This window comes from Bombus pyrosoma, linkage group LG1 (assembly GCF_014825855.1).
Source record: "Bombus pyrosoma isolate SC7728 linkage group LG1, ASM1482585v1, whole genome shotgun sequence".
Lineage (NCBI taxonomy): Eukaryota > Metazoa > Arthropoda > Insecta > Hymenoptera > Apidae > Bombus > Bombus pyrosoma.
The window spans coordinates 164567-185444 of NC_057770.1; the positions used below are offsets into that span (position 1 = coordinate 164567).

At 47.9% G+C, this 20878-nt stretch overlaps 1 protein-coding gene across 2 annotated transcripts in view; it reads left to right on the forward strand.

The window, feature by feature from the left end:
* Positions 1–18: 18 nt before the first annotated feature.
* Positions 19–20878, forward strand: part of LOC122566551 (semaphorin-1A) — a 121829-nt gene continuing 100969 nt past the window's right edge. Inside the window, exon 1 of one of the 2 annotated variants that reach the window (XM_043723985.1) lies at positions 19–1171. In XM_043723985.1, coding sequence (XP_043579920.1) covers positions 1045–1171 — 127 coding nt within the window. In that variant the 5' untranslated portion in view covers positions 19–1044. The remainder of the gene's footprint in view (positions 1172–20878) is intronic. The other variant, XM_043723976.1, reaches the window with a different exon arrangement.

Sequence of the window (20878 nt, forward strand, 5' to 3'; positions counted from 1 at the left end):
GGGGGTGGTGGGGTTGAAAATCGGCGCTTGCCCGGTGTCTCCTGTATGCCTCTATCTCCCCTCGATTTCCTTCCCCTTTTTCCATCCACTGCCCCCTATTCTCTCTGGCGGCTCTTACTCCTACCCACCACGTGCGTAAGAGGTACGTGTGCGTGCGGTAGCGGCGCGTAGCCACGCACATGCGATTCGGAGTAGAGGAGAGAACGAGCGCAGCACTATCGACGCGGCTGCGCGTACAACCGGCCGATTCTACCCGAGAGAGGCTTCGTGTGTAGTGGGGAGCGCGTGTCACCTGTCGTGGCGTTGCGCGGTGTCAGTGTGACGCCGACCGTCGTGAGTTTCGGATCGTTTCGTGGTGCGTTTCAACATCGTTGATCGCACGGTGTATCGGGATAGACGCATACGATCGCGTATTATATCCACGTCGCGTTCGTGCGCCGATTCGTCGTTGCCTGCGTCTCTTTCGTTTACACGCGTACACGCACGCGTCCTCTCTCTCTTTCCCTTTCCTTTCTCTCTCTCTCTCCCCCCCCTCTCTCTCTCTCACTCTATCTTTCTCACTCTGTGTCTCTTTCTTTTTCTGTGTCGCTCGTCCGCTTTTCTCCCCCTCACGTAATCTCTCCTCGTCCATTTTCGATCGCCGGCCGATTTTCGGATACGTCGTCGAGGTGCGTGCAGGCACGCCGCGTTCGATCTCGTGAATGTGCGCGATCAGGAAGACGGCCGTCCGCAAGGAAACATGCGTGAACAGAGCTGGAGGACAACGACTGCGACAACGACGAGGAGCACGCTGCACGTGACTGCGGCACCCTCGCACGTTTTGCTGCAGTGAGTGGAGAGAAAGGGAGGAAAAAGAGAGTGATAGAAACACGTCCTTTCTCCTTCCGTTGTTACGTCGGAGCCTGTGCTTAACGGGGAGTAAAGAGTGCCGGTGGTTGGTGCGGTATTCGTGAGTTACCGAGGTTCTTTCTCCTTTGCGTGATCCACGGAGGAGACTACGAATCCTGGCACGTTTTCGGCGTCGTTCGAACCACCCGAGAGAAGATGAGGCGTACCATCTTGGAAACGAGGATGCACCCCGTGTTATCCTGCTGGTGCGTTGTCGCCACCGTCACCATCGTCTTCGCTGCATGGCAGGAAAACATCAGGCCGAAGATGTACGTCCAACTCGGTGAGTGTTGTTGTTACCTTACTCTCCTTATTACGTATCATATTCTCCGTGTTGCGTTTCCGGTGGTGTTTTTTTGCTCGCCGGCCAACGCCGACGGCTCGAAAGACGATGGCGTCGCGATGTGTTGACACAACATGTGCCGTTCAAATCGAGTCGCTCGAACCAAGGTTAAATACGTCACAACGAACCGTATCGATCACGCACGGTGTCACACGGCGAAACGCCGAAATAATTGTTGTTCTCGAATCGATGGAGATTACTTTCTGGCGTGCTACGCGATTGTCATCGACAACGTGCGCTCGAAGCATAGAGGAAAATCGTTTAATTAGACCTCTCGTACACCGTTCGATTCTATATTTAGAAATCTTTACTCTCGTCCGATCGATCGAGCCGAGCTATATCCTTGGCTAACGAAAACAATGTTCGTCCGGTTGCGCTCGAACGCGAATTAAAATACTCGCGGAAGCTGCTTGCTCTTGGTTATTTTACGGTCGAGAAGGTAATTTTATATTCTCGTTTGCTCGGGTAGTGCGCGTCGAGTAGCCGAACAACGATGCGGAACGGAAGTTGCACCGGGTGCAGGGTCATGGACCTTCCCCCACTCGGTATTGTACCACCCCGTAGCGAGGGGAGTTGTGTGTGCAACCCGGTGACTGTAAACCCTAATCAGTGACATAACCGTACCCTCTAGGTGGATACTTGGAAAGAATATAAAGGTATCGACCAACGGTGTCCCGTTTAAATGATTAAAGTGCGCGATATAACCGAGCTTCTTGGAAGAACACGACGACGGCTACGATCCGCCACCGCTATCGGCATCGTTCGCGTTCGTTAACGATCTACGGCGGTGATGTTCAACCGATTAATTTTATTCGTTCGCCTGCCTTCCTTCGAACGGCTCGACCAAGCGAGAGAAGGAAAACCCGAGCCAGAGTTTGAGGGATTAAAGCGTCGTAACGACGGTGTAACGAGCGTGCGGTGATCGATCGATCGGTATCTTTGATTCGAAGGAACGAACGACGGAAAGATTTTCGCCGTGTGGACGGCGAGCAACTCGTTGTCAAGGGCGAAGCATCGAGACTAGAGGAACGAGAAGAAAGAGTACCGAGCGTCCCACATCCGAGGTACTCGACCTTAACGGCACACCGCGCGCGTTTCGTAATCGTAGTACGCGACCGACATGCAGCATCCATCGTTCTTTCGACGATATTTCGGCGAGAGAAGGAACGAAATAAATTGGTCGCGAAGCGAGCACATCGTTGCATCGCGTGCCTTTACGCACGCCAGTTCACATTCTCCTGACGCACAGCACGTGCATGTGCATACGTTCGCGACACGGTGCTCCAAAGATAGTCGGCCGATAGATGCGATTTCGCTGTGTGCGCTCTCTTTCTTCCTCTTGGATCTTTCATCCGTGCAAACGCGCTACACGCGTTCTTTTCTCTCCTCTTTTCTGCATTTTGAACCGATGAACTGCTGGCATTGACTGGTCTCGTAGCGCTCGCCTCGCGGCATTGCGTTTATCGAGCATTATCGAACGGATGAATTTGATTCTCTGTACATTCGTTGAGCGAGTATCGTTAAAAGGTGAAAAATGACTCGCCTATGATTATCGAAGAAACGGGACAATACGAACATTGGGCGTGGAAAGAAGAAGCGAATAACTTTTGAAAAAGTCGTGCTGTCGGTTGCCTAGCAGAGTAAATTTTCGAAGCATCGTGTCGATTAGCGACGTGTTTCAACGCGGATGATCGATGGCTCTCGTTTCTGAATGAAAGTGTATTTTTCGAGATGGAAGATGCGACGTCGGTAGGCCGTAACGCAAGCTCGTTAGGCCGTTATGAATTTAGTTCGTGTATTATTTTCCAATAGCAGGGAGAATCGAAGCGCACTGCGACGAAGCGTGCGGCGGGAATTGAAATTACACGAAGCACGTGTTATTAATACGCCACTGGCATTGCGGCAACAGCACTGTTTTGCTCACTGAGTCAGAATTTCTGCTAATTCTACAACAGGGAAAACCACGCCGCAGAACCGAAATTGTAATCACCGGGAAATGCATATTGCCGTTATGGGGGTATCCGAAGGGACCCGGTTCCGCTGATGCAGCATTTTCCACGGCTGTTTATTGCGTTTCCATGCACCGCTAATGCTTATTTTTTCTCGGTCGGCTTTCAGAAGATAAGGAGCAACATCGTGTTATCCAATTATCTACCGACTACGTTCTGTTTATGCCGTTGTTGAAGTTCCTTGGCCCGTTTTGGCGCTTGTCTCGGCTCGCTGTACTAACGTCGATTTCTCTTGTCATTTTCAATGCGATGCGTGCGCGCGAGCTCGCATCTTTCGGATCGTTGACCTCGGAACGCAAAACCCGACGACAAACGACGATATTTCAATGGTCGCGAGGGAACGAATCGCGTCGCGAACAGTTCGTACCGCGAATGCCGTTGACGATCATCCGCGCCCCGCTTGAAAAACAAACGTCATAAATCAAGTGTCGGATACTGGAACGCATGCGGCGCCGTCGGAGACACGACGTTTAAAAATCCGAATCGCGCGTCGCGACGCGACGTCTGCCGGCACACGTTTGCACGCGTTCCTCTTCGGTAAGAATAACGCGACCATGAAATATCGGCCTGTCGTTCGGCGAAGGCGCGAGCCGCTTCAACAGGGATGCTCGCAAAAGTCAAAATCCGTGTGTGGTATTGGCGCGGAGCGATTTGTCGCGGCGATATGTTATTCCACGCGAATACGTTATTAAAAGACACCGCGAATCTCGATGCGGTTGATAGCAACGCTGGTTACGAGTTCATTACCGCATCCCAGTCGCGAATACGAGCGTCGAATCGGAATACGAGCTATACCGGGCAGTTAATCCATATTACGGTAACTTTATCTGGCAGCGAGGAATACCGCAACGGACCAATCATAGCACTGCCCCCAACCGATGAGGATACATTATGATTAGTTTCAGTATACCGTGTTCGCGACCTGGCACGTATAACCCGACCTCGGTTCTAACCACCGGGTAAAATTACTGGGAATCGTGTCAATTGGCTACGCGTTCGAGAACCGTCGAACGTAATTCCACTTCCGCAGGTTCGAAATGTCAGTAGGTAGGTAGGTGGTGACCGACACGCCGCGCAAAGAAACGAAAGGGAACTTTCGTCTTTCGGTTTCACAAAGTCGGAGAGAGAGAGAGAGAGAGAGAGAGAGAGAGAGAGAGAGAGACGATGGACGTCTGATCGCGATACAGCGATGATTCTCGGTGCAGATAGACAGAGGTTAGAGTTAACACGAGCGAATGACGGTGAATCCGGTGAACGCGTATTAATGTCAAACAATTGGCGAGGTATACGAGCTAGCGAGCCTGAAAATGATCGATTCGATACGAAACGGGGGTCGGTCCTTTTTAAGATTTCTCTTTGAGGATCGGTCGCGTGTACATACCGCCCCCGCATTTTTTGTGAACGTCGAGTGTGTACTCGACGATAGAATAAGTAGCATACTGGCATTGCCGAGGGGTTCATAAATCTTTTGTCGAGAAGATCCCCCCTTGCCATGCTCGATCCGGGAAAGCAAAAGGTCAAAAGCAGCGGCTGCCGGGAGCGGTTTCTTCGTTGGAGTGCAAGTAAAAGTGTCCTCTTATCGCGGGTGTTGACTCGACCTGACTCGGGGATGAGGAACCATCGTAAATACGATTGCCTTCGCGAAACTTGGATGGAGTTCCTCTCGCGTCGTTTGCGACGATTCGCCGCGTAATGCGTCCCTTTCCACCGATGGATAGACGATTAGTTGGCGATTTTATTATCGACTCGAAACTTGGCCAATTCTTTAATATCGGGATGCTGCTGGCGCGCACCGCTCGAGAAAGTTATTCGAATTCGTTGTATTGACTCCTCTCATAACGTTCGCCATCGACCACGGGCTTTAAAGCGACCGCGGACTTTCGGTGCGTTAATATCATTTCCTTCTTCTCTCCGTTCTTCTCTTCTATCCTATCATCCCCCTCTTACTCTCTCTCTCTCTCTCTCTCTCTTTGCTCGACGCTTTCAAACGTGTCTTTTTCATTTTATTATCGCAGACGGAATTGGCTTTATCGCGTCGTTGAGACTATCAATTAGATGAAATTAGATTATCACAGTTGACGACTCGTGCCTAATTGTTCGCGTGTCCTTAACCTACAAATTAAAATACCGCGTCTGGAATGGCGAGAGAGTCGATAACGAGACGCGTTGGAAAACGAGAGAGGAAGGAAGAGGCCAACGAGACTCCAACGTTACCTTCTTTTTCTTCGCAGCTTTGAGTCATCGAAGCTCGATAAACCCGCGGAGTAACGCGATGTTGTGTATTTTTCCTCTCGTTCGTACCTTCCGTGTCGTTGGATCGAATGATAAAATTAAACGTCATTGTAGGTCGTCCGATGATCTCTCCGATAAAGTTAACTGACCTGCTGCTTCTCGGGTTTTCGACGCACTTCTCTTCCTTTCTCCACTTTTCATTCGACGATCGAGCTTCCATCGTTGGCTTCCCATTCTGCTCTTTGTTCCTCGATGTTGGTCGTTCGTGCGTCGCGTGGCGAGCCGATCTTTTCCTCCTCGATTCGCTCGCTACAGAAATTGGTTTATCGGCGGACAAAGTATGAATAATTCAAACCGGACGATTCACAGTCCAATCAATTTGGGTCCGAAAGCAGCGTGGCAACCCATAGTCTAGGGGAGGAGCTTACTCGAACAGGGTGAAACGAAAAGGACCATTAGTAGTACGGTCTAGTTTAATGCGAAACTCGAATTGTCCGACGTGTGTCACGCTCGCCAATCAAACCTAACCACGTTCCAAATAAATCGAACGACATACCACGAGATAAAAATAACGTCGTCGATTCCAGACAACTTTCCCGGATGTACTTACGTCTAGGTGCGCGAATTTCAAGGAATTTTTAACATGGCTGTATATCTACCCATGTACTACTTGCTCGCAAATATTATTCACCCTTTACTCGATATATCGGTGTAAACGCGGATTTTACGTAGCACGTATTCCCTTCTTATGCGCAATACGGTTGGCATGAAAGGCGTAGTTTACGGTGTAAACAACCCTTCTCTATCGACTGTTTATGAAGTTGATTCTTGCAGGGGGGGGGGAAGTTGTTTCTGCGGAAAATATCCGTGGTACAGAAATTCAACGGAGAGAATTGCATCATCGACGCAGCGTATCCTTGCCAGTTGTACAGCAGCGAGCATGCGAGATCTCGAAGAAAGAATCGATTTTTACAAAGTTTGATCGACACCGTTTGGATTCCGCTATTCGAACGAGACGCGTTCAATATTACAGACCGTTGTAAATTTCTTCTCGTTGGAAGGATAATTTACGGGGCATTAGCTCGGCGGTCGTTCATGCCGAGAATTAGTCCGATTTATTTCACCGGTAGTTCCTTGAATATTTAGTTATACACCCCTGACTAATTGCCGAATTCGCTTTTGAATCGCGCGCGGCAAGGTAAATAGCGATTTCCCAAATAGACAGACTTCGGTATCTAAAACGGCGTGTAATTAATTCAGCGCGACGACGAATTAACGCCGCGATACCAACGAGGGGATGGAGACTGTGGAAAGGTTAAAGCGAGAGGTAACCGCTAAACAGCGGCAGAACGAAGACAGATAGGATACCAAGATAAAAAAGGCGAGGCGAGGACATACGTACGTGACATCTCGTCGTTCAGAGAACAAGTTTCATAAACTCAATTACATCGGTTTTTCTCCATTGTTGATTTTCGCTCGAGATTTTTCCGTGACATAATTGCTGAACGTACGTTGGTCGTCTCCGTTCTTTCCCGCGTGTATACCGGTGCAGCTCTCGTGCACGGTGCACCAGATACAGGCTGGCTGATACGCTCCTTTAGTTTCGCGGGTTTGTTCGGGTCGTCCTTAATCGAATTTCGAATTGAATTCTTGGTTGGATGCTCGCTGGTTTTACAGCGGGATTATACGATTCTTTAAATCGCGGTCGATGAAACGACGGTGACGGGTAAACCGATGCTCGGTTGCGTCGAGTTTATCCGATAGTTTGGAAGTTGGCGTCAACGTCCCGTCTCCGTTTCGTTCGAACCGCGGACACGCGTATTCGTACAACACACGGAACCTTGCATATACGCAGCAACGACGCAGACACGTCAGTTGATTTTCAGATGCCGTCGCTATCAGCAGCTTCCGGCAACATCGTGAAAGCACCGTACTCGGTATTAGTAGTCTTAGTACGTTGTAACTTACGCCAATCCGTTGCAATTTGCGGTTTAATCGAGCGTATCTGCTGGATCAATACGAGTGGCTCTCGTCCTCCTTCCACCCCCGCCTCGTTTCTCTTTCTATTGCGTTTCTAAACTTGGAGCTTCTGTCTACTCGGTTCCAGCCCTCCGTCTCCTCACTCTACAACGCCTTCTCTCCCCGTTTCTCCTTTTCAGTCGACGGCCCCCTTTTAGTTTCTTCGCAAAGTATATCGTTAAGTTCTTTAAAAGCTTTTCATCGGCGACTCGAGAAAGTTTACGCGAAATTACGATTATTATCGTTTCGACCGAGCGCCTCTAATTTCGTGATAAATTTTGTTCGCGCGATAAGATACTTTAGTCGGAAGAATCCGAGCGGGATACATTTTTTTTCGAAATCTAATCGGTATCGGTGTCGTTGAAACGCGATAAACGCCAGTGAATTTTTGCGAATTTTCTTCCGACTTTTTCCTTCAAAGTCACGGCAAAGCGTAAAAGTCGTTTCACCTGGAAATGTTCCCTCGCACAGATTACACAAGATCCCAGAACGACTTTAAAGTTGGTTCTGACGATCTGCCCCTCGACGTGTGCTTTCGTGCGTTAATTAGGGAACAGAAGCGCTTTTACGGAAGATACCGAGAGCCAAACTTACAAGCCCCAACGAGCTTTTGGGGAAAACTTTTCCGAGTCGTGTGGTATACTTCTTATCGCGATGTCCGATCTCGTCGTTGACCACGCGCTTGACACGTTACGGGTCTGTTCTCCATATTTATCGGATAATCATTTTTCTATTACGATTCCCTATCAACTATTAATGAAACTCTTCCATTAACCCGGGAAGCTTGAGCCCGATCCACGGTAGTAGTCTTTCTCGGCCAATTTCATGGAAATTTCATAGGAAACCGCAACCGCGTATTAGGTTAATTAACTTCGACAGGATCCAAAATCGTTTTTGGATTACGACCCTGTTTGTCGTAAATCTAAGAGACTTTCCAGAACGATACCGTTCCGTGTTATTTACGACGATAATTACCGCAATCGTTGTAACACGATAAAGATAAGTACGATATCCTGGTATTTTATGTCGCGACTGTTTCACCGACCGTACAAACTTGCCACATTTTCTCTCAAATATCGCTTTAAAAATATTGGCTTATCTCGTTAATAGGGTACGAAAATATTACCAAGCCTTCGCCAGCGGTCATTGCCATAGCCGGTGACTCGTGTCCAGCGAGATCGATCGGTCTCTCGAGTATCCCACAGGATGCGTCACCGTGCCCGCGTATCTTGTCCGATCGTACGGCTGTGTACACGATCCGTCGGTTGAAACATTAGTTCGATATACACGTATATTCCTCGTGTTATTAATTTTCTCCTTCGTTATCTCGAAAGTGCTCGATGAAATCACGAACGATACCTCCGATGGTTTCTTGTTAACCAGCGTCCTTTCCGATCCACTTTCCTTTCTATCTATTAACTTCTGAAACGTTCGACTCTTGTTTCGGTTTTAGTTTACACTTCCGAGGTTTCCCTTTTTGCTTCTCGTGCTTTTTGCGCTGCTTCCGGTAACACGGTGTTTCTTCCATCGTCACGTATCACGTACCTCGACAACGCATGAAACTACAGTTTTCACTATAGGTTTTCCGCGATTCGTTGCGCGAATTTATACGGTCGCTGGCAACACGACGACAGAGGGGTAGCACGATTTAGCGAGAGAGAGAGAGAGAGAGCGGAACGTTTTCAGAGAGAATTACGGGATATTCGATAACGAGCGGGGCAAGCCGGTGCATTTAAAAATCGGCCCCATTCATATCCACCTTTGTAGCTCGTTGACCGTTCGCCTCTTTCCAAGTCAGGATTTCTCGCCTCGAGTCAGGAATCAGAAACCTTTCAATCGGTCGTCGGTACGACTGGCATCCTGAAAGATCGATCGTTCTTTCTCTATCTCTTTCTTCGTCTCCCTCCTGTTCTGCAGGACGATGCGTCAGTCGTGAGATAGCGGAAGGCTAAGGGTGGGAATAGTAGGGACAAATGGAGGGTGTCCGGAGGGTACTTGGAGTCGGGAACCGTTGGCTCTCCGAAACGCCCCGGCACCCTCCTCTTCTCCCATCGTCCTTTCGTGTCTGCATTTCTCCCTCGATTCTGTCGCCTCGCTCTCTCTCTTTCTCCATCGCCGCATCCTCCTAATATCGTGGCTTAAGATGTCCGATACACGTACGATCGACCGGCCGTGTGCACCGCTGCAGGATTGCAGCAGTCGCTAGAATGCCAGTTGCTGGGAAAGCCTGGCACGTAGAAAAAAGACGAAAGCGGATGTTGATGCAAAAGCCTCGCAGATATCAAGTTTAGCTCGTTTCGTTTCAAGGAAAACTAGATCGCGCTCAAAGGTACAAATTTAATGTAACGCTTACAGGCTTGTCCCGTCAACTGGAATACAGCGGGACGATCCAAAAAGCACATTATTTCATGCTGGGAAACTTACGCGGCGCTCCACCGTTTTACGATTTAACTTGCGCCAGTTAAAAATTCACTGCTCCTTTCGTTTCATTAATTAAGCCAAACTTTGAAGGAGTGGCTAAAAGTCGACTCGCTTCTTTCTACCAGTATTATCCACTATACGCGTTGCTTCAAAATGGTACAGAGACGCCGACGAAGTGTATACACGTGGGAAAAAAGGAAACGAACGATGGTTTCGAGGAAAAATGAGCCGAAAACGTAGTCGGTAGTAGGAGGGGAGGATCTATTTAGTTGTCGGATCATTTTGCAGAAGAGAAACGAGCCATGTGACTCGAATGACAAGACTAGCGGTATTTTTGCCTTGGAGCTGTCGTGAAATACCGATGAGAAATGATAAAATTCGGTGGTTCAGAAACGCTTGAATTTTCAAGCGGGGAAAAATCAGTTTCCCAGTGTCGGCTAGGTGCTAGCAACAAATGGACGGACAGCTTTCTCATTATCGCGGTGCGGTCAAACTTTCGGTGTAATATCTAATTGAACCTGGCCGTGCAAATATTTAAGTCAACCTGAAGAGGACACGGTTTGAGAGACAGCAAGTGCGGAAGAAAAAGAGGGAGGGAAAGAGCGAGAGAGAGAGAGAGAGAGAGAGAGAGAGAAAGAGAAAACGAGAGAGACGAATTGGTAGCTGCATATATCCCTTGTGGTGGTCGAGTGCGCCCGCTGTTTTAGTGGTAGTGGCGTGGTAGTGAGGGGGTGGCGACCACGTGACCGCCTACGGGCGCCATGTTAGGCACGAGGGGTGCCGATTTCGCACGAAGTCGCACGAACTTGGAGTCGCCATGTGGTCCTCGTGGGTTCAGCCGATCAATACCTTGCCGGCTGCTGGCACAGTCAAGAGAGCACAAAGTTATGCACGCGCAACGATGATAATGCCATCGACCAAGACGATCCCGAAATTTTGCGGGTCATCGTCCCTTTTCTATCGTCGTTCCCCGAACTTCGACGCACAAATCGCACGTACATTGTGTACGCTGTAAAATCGACGATTCAGTCGTCGATTCGTTAAACGCGGAAAACGCGTTTCACGAGTTGAAAAAGTTCCGTATGATTTTGAACTTTTCTCGCGCTTTGGTAGCGGGAAAGTTGCGCGATTATCTTTGACCATCTTGGCTTAAGTGGAGTTGAGAATAACACGACTAAGACTGTTGTCCGACTTCGTCTTGTTGAGAATTTATCAGCCGTGCTCGATCCGTCGAGAAAACAACTTCAACGTCTAAGATACCACAAGTAGGTAAACCTGACCCGAGAGAATCAAATTCGTGACGCTAACGTCTTTTGATCGAACGATCGGGAGTAATCCGGCGATATTTCATAATTACGTTGTTCGAAAACAACGTTGTGTTCCGCTCCTTGATACATTTTTACTCGGCTATTTCATTTTCCAAGGTTCCTCGTTATTTGCACGGGCAACGGTCGTAGGCATAACCGTGAAATATGAAACAAGCCTGTCGTTTCACCTGCCTCGTCGTTACTCGTGCCAAACACTAAAATGGTGGAGGCGAATAACCCCAATAGTTTCCATTATTGAAACAGACCGGCGCACATCTGTTCCCTTCCCCTAAGGGACGGTCAACCGACTACCTGCATGCCAAGGAGACACGAAAGCACGCAGGATCGGGACAAAACTCGCTCAGACCGTGGCATTTCGAGGTGTCATCGTTCTCCGTCTGTTCCGGCATGACTCGAAGTCTCAGGACCAGCGAGTAATACGGTGGTAGAACAAAGGTGGTCGCGTGGTGGTAGCGGTTCATACCTCGTCCCACGATGCTCGATTGCCATTTCCAATATCTTCCCCCCATGCTGGATGGAGCATGTATATCTGCTGGTAGCACGTCGGGGAATCGATAGAATTTGTCGTCCCGTACTTTCGCCTGCCTCCCTTTCCGTTTTACTAATCCACTTAATTTAATCCAACACGCGAGCTCTCTCCACGCCGATACTCGTGCCATTGCACTAGTCGCTAGACCGGCCCAACTTTCTTTCGAATTCGACGATTACTTGGATTCTTTGCAATTCCACGCGTGGTATTTGTTCCCTTTGAGCAATGGTCGATGCCCCATGCATTATTTCGCGTCCGGCCTTCCTTTCCGCTCTTTCATGGGCTGACCTTTACACGCGAAATCGCGTTAGGCAACGATCCATTTGTACCCTCTCTGCGTCGCTGTTCCCTCCTTTCTTCTTTTTTTTCTTTCTTTTTTTTTTCTTTTTAGTATTTTTGCGAGACTCGTCGGCGGCCGCCGCTGCATTTTCGAAGGTTAGAGTTCGTCTGGCATTTCCTGATTGGAAAAAAGCGACTACTGGAAGGGATGAAGCATGGACAGAAAGAGAAAGGGAAGAAAAGGGAGAGATTACGCGTTGTGCGGCTCTTTTTGATTTTTAATATTTAAACAAGCCGGGAAATTGGCCTTTTCATGGTGTTAGTTCCAGGGTTAAGGAGCGTTTTGCTCTTTGATTTTAAGTACGCGCTCGATCGAAATTGCACGATATAATTAAGACGGTGCTGTAATTATCGTGGAATAAAGTTCGTTCGCATCGACTTAGAACCGTGTCAACGAATCCACCTTCCCTTTGCTCGATTTCCAATATAGCAGTTGCCGGTACTCGCGCTCGTAGATGGGTGCCAGCGATGCATCAAGCGTCGATAGAATTTTGTCGTTCTGCCGTGGCTCCACGCCATCCCATCCTCCCCCCCCCCCTTTTACGACTTTCTCGTCGTACCGCGAGCACATATATTTGTCTCTATCTCTTCTGCGAGGTAGAATAGCTGAGAGAGATTATGGAAAAGCTATGTGCTGAGAGAGAGATAACGAATGTACGGCTGCAAGCTACGGAGCGAAGAGAAGAGAGATAGGGCTGCTCCGAAACGGCGAAAGAGAGTATGAAAGAGACAAAACGGACGGCGAACTAGACCGGCGGGGTTGGAAAGGACGAGAAAGGGAAGAGAAGGGAGAGGAGAAGGGTCCGTTCTCAGGGCGAGCCGGCCCAATCCGGCTTTACCGTCTCATCATGCAAATTGTACGACTGCGGGATAAGCGAAGGAACTGCTATCGTTCTCCACGCATGTTGCTCCTCAGAAACGCAGCCGCAAACGCAACTATCGGCGACCGACAGTAATATCACGGCCACGAACGTTCCGTTGGGAACAATGACTCCTTAATTGGAAATGGAGCATAGTTTTCGAAGGGTATGCACATCCATACCAATTGTCATCGGGCTATCTACGCGTTACGTATTCGAATAGTTTGCGCATCGATCGGACCTTTGTCGAGCGCTCTCGATCGTTTCGTCTCGGTGATATTCGCCTTTGTGAACGTCGTCGTGCGTTAGGATACCTCGAAGAACAAATTTTCCTTCGGAAATTTCAAACGAGTATGGGAAAGGCTCGTTACCTATTGGCCCTTTATTAACGCGACAGCGTGTTTATCGAATTCGCGTTATTCGTTGCAGGGACGCGCACGCTAGAAAAAATGTAATGCGACGTCTCGTTCTGAAAGAGCATCGTGGTCTGTTTCACATGCCGCGAATACTTGAACCGCTGCGAGAAGGTTAATCACCCCGCGGGATTTAAGGGGCAGTGTTCGCGATTTTAATCCGGCGAAATCAAAACGCGATGCGCGAGCGTGTGTGTATTTTTTATGAAGGAAATGCGCGCTGCTAGTTAAAAGGTAACCAGGATTTTCTCGCTTCCCGTCTACTCCGCATTTAAAATTTGCTCCGGAGTTCTGAACCAGCCCTTTCCAGTTATGTTCTCAGTTATTTGGAAAATTAGCAACTCGGGCTAGCGGCAAAGTCCATTCGGTCTGTACTGGACGTGCTAATAAAAATATAGCGCGCAACAAGAGCTTCTCGGTGGGATTCCCGACTACATCGGGTACCGTAGCCACGCGTTGTTCCCGTAAAATTCTACCGATCTCTCTTTTCAAGGTCCCGTCTCTCTCTCTCTCTCTCTCCGTCTCTCTCCACCCCTCCTCTCACGCCTCTCTGTTACTCCGCCAATTCCATTCTTTTCTTCCGCGGCTTTCCTTCGTTTCCGACTTTAATCCCACGGAAAATAGTGGCGTGTACTTAACGCTTTAAGAACGTCGCATCTGCGCTGCGCTGTCTGGGCACGTGCGCCTCTTACGACCTTCTCCTTATTTGCCATTTTCCCCCTTGTTTGTTCGTTATCTTCTTTTTCTTCCCTCGTGGCTGACCGTACGTGTCTTGTTCGCTTTTTTCTTCTCATTCCCCGTCTTCTAGCCTCTTTTACTCGTTTTCCTCCGATTTCCTTCAGCCTTACGCTTGCCCTTTGGGGCACGGTGAGTGGACGTTGAAAGGGTTCATCGATCGACCGATAGGAAGGAAAGGCAAGAGCATTTTAAATACGGTCGCTTTAATAAAAATTGATGGCTGGAAAGTAGCAGGAGGTGAATTTGACGAATGTCGTTAGCCGCTTAATTACTGTTGGATGATCGGCGTCACGCATCGAGAGTTTCACGATCGGCCGGAAGTACTCGGCTATTCAGCATCGAAAACCTTGGACTGATCGAATACCGCGTCTTTTTTATAGTTTGTAGAATGACGTTTTGCGCGACGGTTTAATACGCCCTATCGTCGGATTATTAATTCCGTCGTTTTGTTCCTTGTCGCTCGCGGAAACGGGTTTGTTTGGATCGTGAAAGAGAAAAATTCCTGAAACGAAACTTCACAAGTACGATTTAATTATGTAATACGGTACTGTACCGAGCCTCCGCATAGTTCTTCTTCAATGAACGTTTTTTCCCCAAATAATTATCGACGAATTCGAAGGAAATACGGCAGAATTTTATGGGTTAATTTGCGAGAACAAAGGACTCGAAAGTTATTGGCTGGCCGATGGTATGGTTTTGATTTATTACGTATCATGCGTTCAGAAAATTGACAGCGCAATGCTGTGCTGCGCGGATACAATTCATAATTATCATCCCTATAAAAGCATTTCAAAGAAGGCCGCGTTTCCGCTTGGTACACGTTTTTTTACTTTCATTTTGTATTTGTAGTTTTCATTTGCCGGTGTCTATTTTCCCGTGTGCCTGAAATGTTCAAATTATTTTTCGCACCAACACCGATTTATCGTTCCTTTTTGAAAAAGTACACCGCGTTTCGGGCGTAATAAAATTTGCAGAAAAAAAAATTCCTCGACCTCACCAGGCGTATAATTTTCAGCAAATCTGCCGCCGCATTTCGTTCAAGCTACCGCGCTCTGTTCGGATTTTGATCACAAACCCTGGACAATAAACGCGGCCAGTTTATTGTTCGTCAAACGGCGAACGTATTTGGGTTAACCAGGAACCGGTATTACTGGTGGTTGAAACGAGCTATTCGAATGCTGTGTACGATACCATTTCTATGAATTTCATTAGGATAAAAGAATCTACTACTCCGTATTTGTACGTGTGTACCGAGCTTTCGTCTCGACCAGCACTCGATCAAATTTAGCCATCGGCGAAAATTTAGTTGGAAATTCAATTGATACGGTTTCGTATACCTTGGGATTGGAAGAAAAGTTTCGCAACGCGCAGGGTATTTCATCACCTATGGCGTTAAACGAGCAAGCCCTGTCGACGCCACTCGGACGAAGTACGATATCGCGGGCCAATCAGTTATTCCATCGACGATCCGTCGTTACGAGCATCCAGGCCAGTCCGCGTTTGTTCCTACACACATCGCGCACGATGTCGACGTAGCGTCAGTTTTATTGGCAATTTCAGAAATTGCGTCCGAGATGCGAGCGTCGTCTATTTTCTTTGCCGACAGAATTCACCGTTTTTTCTCGTTACCCTTTTTCCTCCGTTTCGAATTGTCGTTCGATCTTCGGACAAAGCTTGAACATAAGTTTCACTTTGTAGCCATCCCAAACTGAAAACCGTTATAGTTCGTCCGCTTGACTTATTGGTTCGTGATCCGTTTGGACACGTGGCAAAAAAAAAAAAGTGCAAGTTCGACCCCCTTTGTCTTTCTTCCGTGATACGCTTTGCCATCGGCGACAAGGATAATCGAAAGTCGAACGAAACCAGGCCAGCCTCGGTGCCAAATCGTTCCCGAATTTCCTCCTTCTCCCGTTCCCGTGTTTCCCGGATCGAAGGAACTTCGTATTGTCCCAGGAAAAAGCCTGGAGCACGAGTTTTTGAATCAAAATCGAACTAGCTTCTCCGTGCTCTTGTTTGCCAGAAGAAATATCTGTTTTATACGCGTTCGTAATTTCGAAAAATTACGGCGAAAAATGTACGTACGTCAGATTTTTTTTTCCTAATTAAAACAACCCTTCTCCAATATACTCCGTTACTCCGATTTTCCTTTTTCTTTTGCTCTTTTCTTTTTTTCATTTTACATTTTTTTTTTTTTTTTTTTTTTTTTTTTTTTTTTTTTTTTTTTTTTTTTTTTTTTAGTGTTTTCGTCTTTCCTTTTTTAAATCAGTTTTCCTAACAGAGACGATTTACTCGCCTAGTACCTACCTTCGTTTCCCACGTCTTTCTGTATTTTATTTTCCGACCGAGTTTTGGCAAGCGAGATTGACGTTCGGCAATATTTTCGAAGAGATTTATCGCTCGCATCGAACACACGCGGGCAATCGCGTCAGTGAGCTTTAACGGTGCATATAAATAAAAAAAAAAAAAGAAAAAAGGAAAAAAAACTGTTAGTCGCATGAAAGATCGTTCCGGAGGAGCTTTGTTATCGTTCGAAATTGCACCTTCGAGTATCTCCTTCGAGAAACGTATTTTTCATTTTCTTCGGACGTGTTGCATGGGTGTATCTCTATCCTTTTAGTCGCGAGAGAATCGAATCGAACGCGTCGACGAGATTCTCGTCGTGGAAAAGTAGCGTACAGCGCGTCGCAATGCGTTTTCTTTTCTTTTCCTTTCCTTTCTTTTCTTTTCTCCTTTCTTCCCTCTCTTGGTTTTCTTTCTTTAGCAAAGAGTGGACTGCAGAGCAACGGGGCTATTGTAGCGACTCTGATGTACTGCTAATGGCGGTTACACACTCGGGGGTTCCGGCGGTGTACAGGAACGACGTCGTTGCACAGCCTTGCTGCATAATTATCAGTCTCCGAAGCACGCCGTGTGCTAATTACAGGGTAAGGTATTAGTTCACGACGTCGGGCGTGTTAGGGTCGGCGTAAATATTTGGCAAGGGCCGAGTAGCAGCACGAAGTGAAGCCAATGGCTCTCGACCCTCTGGTTACGCCATCTTTAAATCACTATTAACGGCCGCAACACGACAAAATTTGAATTTCACCTGGTCAATCGCGCGCTGCCTTCTTTTCTCGCGTTCTTTCCAATGATTCGCGATCCTGCCTTACGCGTAACGTACGCGCGGCTGTAACGATCCGACCAAGCCCGTTATTGTTTGTCAGAGAGTTTCATATTTTGCCGCCGGCAGATCGCTTAATTATGCAACGTAGCAAATTCGCGGTAATCGATTGCTATTTTTTTTTTCTTTCTTTCTTGTTTCCATCGGTTTGAATCGTTTCGGCCAACGACGAGTCTTGGTCGCACGCGTCCACAGCGTTGAATCGAAAAAGTGAAATAGACCGTTCCGCGAATTAATCAAAGTTAAACACGGATTAATGGCATTTTTTGGGAGGTTGCAGCTCGACCCACGCGAATCTCCGTTTAAATATTTGACTTCGGCGTTGTCGGTGTCGATTGGATTTCGCTCGGCTTGCATCGCGCTCGAAATTCGTTCGGCCCTGTTCGCTTGTATGCGCTTTTCAAATACATGGAACTCCGTTGAACGCGCTCGCATCACGCTGGCAAAACTTTCAATCGAACATTTATCCAACAATTGGTCGCCAAAATTTTGCGAACGTCAAAAGAAAGGTAGACGCGTTTTCGGTTTGGCCTTCTGCCCTTGGTTGCTCGATTGTTCGCTCCCAAAACCATCACCATCACCGTCACCATCGCTACCATTGCCACCGCCGCCGTCCATAGTCAGGCAATTTGTCGGTTTCCTAGCGCGGATCGCGCGATCCGTTGACGTGCTCCGTTTAGCGCTATCGAGGTGAACTTTTCCGGAGAAAATCGATGCTGTCCGTCGAAGGAATGCGCGCGCGGAGAGTTAGGATCGAGTGCGGCGTTGAGTGACGCGAATTCCGTATGCGCGAATACTCTAAAAAAGGAACAATCGACGACGGTTCCATCCACTTGCTTATCCACGTCGTGCACACACGCAAGCAAAGTGGGAGCCTGTATGCCGTATAAACATATATTACGTTTCAGAGTACGTTACCTGAATTCGTGGGTAAAAGTGATTCCGAGTCGTGCTCGTATTCCTGAGATTTTATATTCCAGATGCACTCGAGTTTACAAATATCGACTACGAGGAAGGCGGAGCGACGCGAGAGAAATTTGCTGAAAAATCATACCATCGCGATGAACTCGTGCACGGAATAACCTCGCCGCGTGTCCAAACGGAGCGTCCGGATAATTTTTTAATTCGATCTACGGGACAGTTTTTCCAACGAAATTAATCGAATCGATACGCGAGACGATCCTGCGAAAACAGCCCGCCCCTCCCGCCCTCTTGCCAGTCGTCTCGTTCTGCCCGCAATGACCGATTTTCAAAGGCACAGTGAAACTTAATTAACGTCTATACGCGGCAAGATTATATTCCTGCCGACGTTCCGCGAAGAGATAAAAATAATCTCACCGCAGTCGGAGTACTCGCGCTCGCCAGCTATTTAATGCCTCGAAACACTCGTATATTTTCCAGCGCCTATAAAATTTTCATAGGATCCGGCATAGCATGGATTCGTTCTTTTTATTCGGTCGGAATAAAATAGCGAGGCGGGTAGGTGACGCATACATTCCGAATCATCCGAGGTTCCTATGCCCTCGGAATTAACCCTGGGTGAACCCGGATAAGAGGGTCGGTCGGAATAAATGCTTGGCGCAACGATAGGGCGCCACGCGCGTACACCGTATACCGATTCACCGGCACTTTGAAATTATTGGCTTATGGGGCTCGCCGCTTCGGCCGGCACTAGGTCGATGACGTCACTGACCCGCTCTCTATACTCTACTACTCTATACTTCATTCTCCGGCAGACACATTAATTAAAGTATACATTCTTATCTGACCGTGCACGTAATGTCCAGCTACCAAGTTCCTACCGCTTTAAAAAATGATACAAACGTTACTCGCATGAGCGCGACTCGAGAGAGAAGCGACGTTACTTTAATAAGCACTAATTATACAGTTTTGCTTTCAAACAGCAGATAACGTTTAAGCAGGTCGAATAAAAACGTTTCTCGTATACTTACGCCGAGCAGAGTTTTGCCCGCGAGTTAATTGAACCATAATCGGTGGACCGATTCTCTCAGATTTCCCCGTTCTAAGTATTTTTTTACGACTCGTCGTTTCCCACCGGGATTCCTACGCAGAAAGTCTCCTTCCAGCCAATTTCAGCCAATGAAATTTAAATTACTCCGGTAGAAGAGCGAACGAACTGATCTTGCGAGCGAAACCATGTCAAGTTTTGTGCGCGCGAGAAGGCAACAAGCCCTAATCGACGATTCAGCGGGGCAAATACAGCTGCATCGGAAGTTGTGCACGCCGTTCGATCCTGATGGCTTACAAGTTGCGAGAGATCGATGCATGGTCTTCCTGTTGGAAACACGGGAATGTCAACGTTTGCTCCATCTGTTAGCCGACTGCCACTTTCCTCGCGGTGTACCGTTCCGCGATTCACCGATCGCGGTGTGCAACTGCACGAAACTCTATCCTCTCCGAACTAGCCGAGACTCGTATATCTCTCGCTAGAACGAATTTAGGTTAATCCGCTTGTTTCGTTATTTACGAAGATACCCGGCTATTGCTCGGTTTTTCTCGATTACGCCGCTCGCGAATAAAACTATCGAACCAGGGACGAAACTAACCGTTTCGTTGCAACAGCCATCCGGAATGTAAATTTTTAATTTTTAATTTAACTCGTGTAGCACACTCGACTCGGTGCACTTGAATCATTGCCCTCGAGGTTATCGATGGATGGATGGACGGGGCAAAAGTCGCGTGTGTCGGAAGTTGACCTGGATGTTGGCGTGTCACGTGTCAGCCGGCGCCATCGCGTTTATCGCCACATAGGTACTTGCGAGCATCGTTATTTGCCCTCTGATCATCTAGTTTTCACGCTCTTCGTGTTTCCAACGAAAACGTTTCTGCTTTTACTCTCCTCGGTATTTTCCACGTAGCACGAAACGATGGGTATCGTTTCGATGGTCGAAGCGTTTCGAACGGTCGTCCATACTCGTGGTATTCCGATTAGTCCGGGTTTTCTATTCAAAAAGAAAGATTCGGTCGCGGGGATGGAACGCGGCGGAACCCTTTGGCTTCTTTCCTTTCCCTCGTTTTTCAAGCATGTCCGCATCGCTGATTTATTCCACCTACTTTTCAAAATGAACGCGCAAGCCACGCTCGCGTTCTCAGTAACCCCATCGACTTTTATTTCTACCCCTTTTTTTGCTCCGTGTTTCCCCATCTATTTTCTCTCTCTCTCCCTCTCCCTCTCTCTCTCTCTCTCTCTGTCTCTCTATTTTCCCTGTTTGCCTTGACGCAACCCTCTCGCTCGGGCCCGTCCCTCCTTCTGTCTATCGGACGAATTTCTTCTTTCTCCGTTCGCCGAGCGGCATGTTGCGGCTTTTCTTCCGAACAACTCGTAAATTAGCGTTTAATTAACTGTATTTTAACGAATTGTTATCGCGCACCGACGAACATGTCCTTTCGTTATATCGACAGAGTCACCGAAACGTACGGTTCAACTAGCCGTAACAAAGTTTGTGCCAGGGCTTATATACGGCCGAGTTACGCGTCAATGGTTTTTTACTCTGTCAATGCCGATACAATGCGTAGATATTCGGTTGTCGCTTACTCCTGGTTCAAGCTGGACCGAGCACGTATCGCAGTTCGATTAA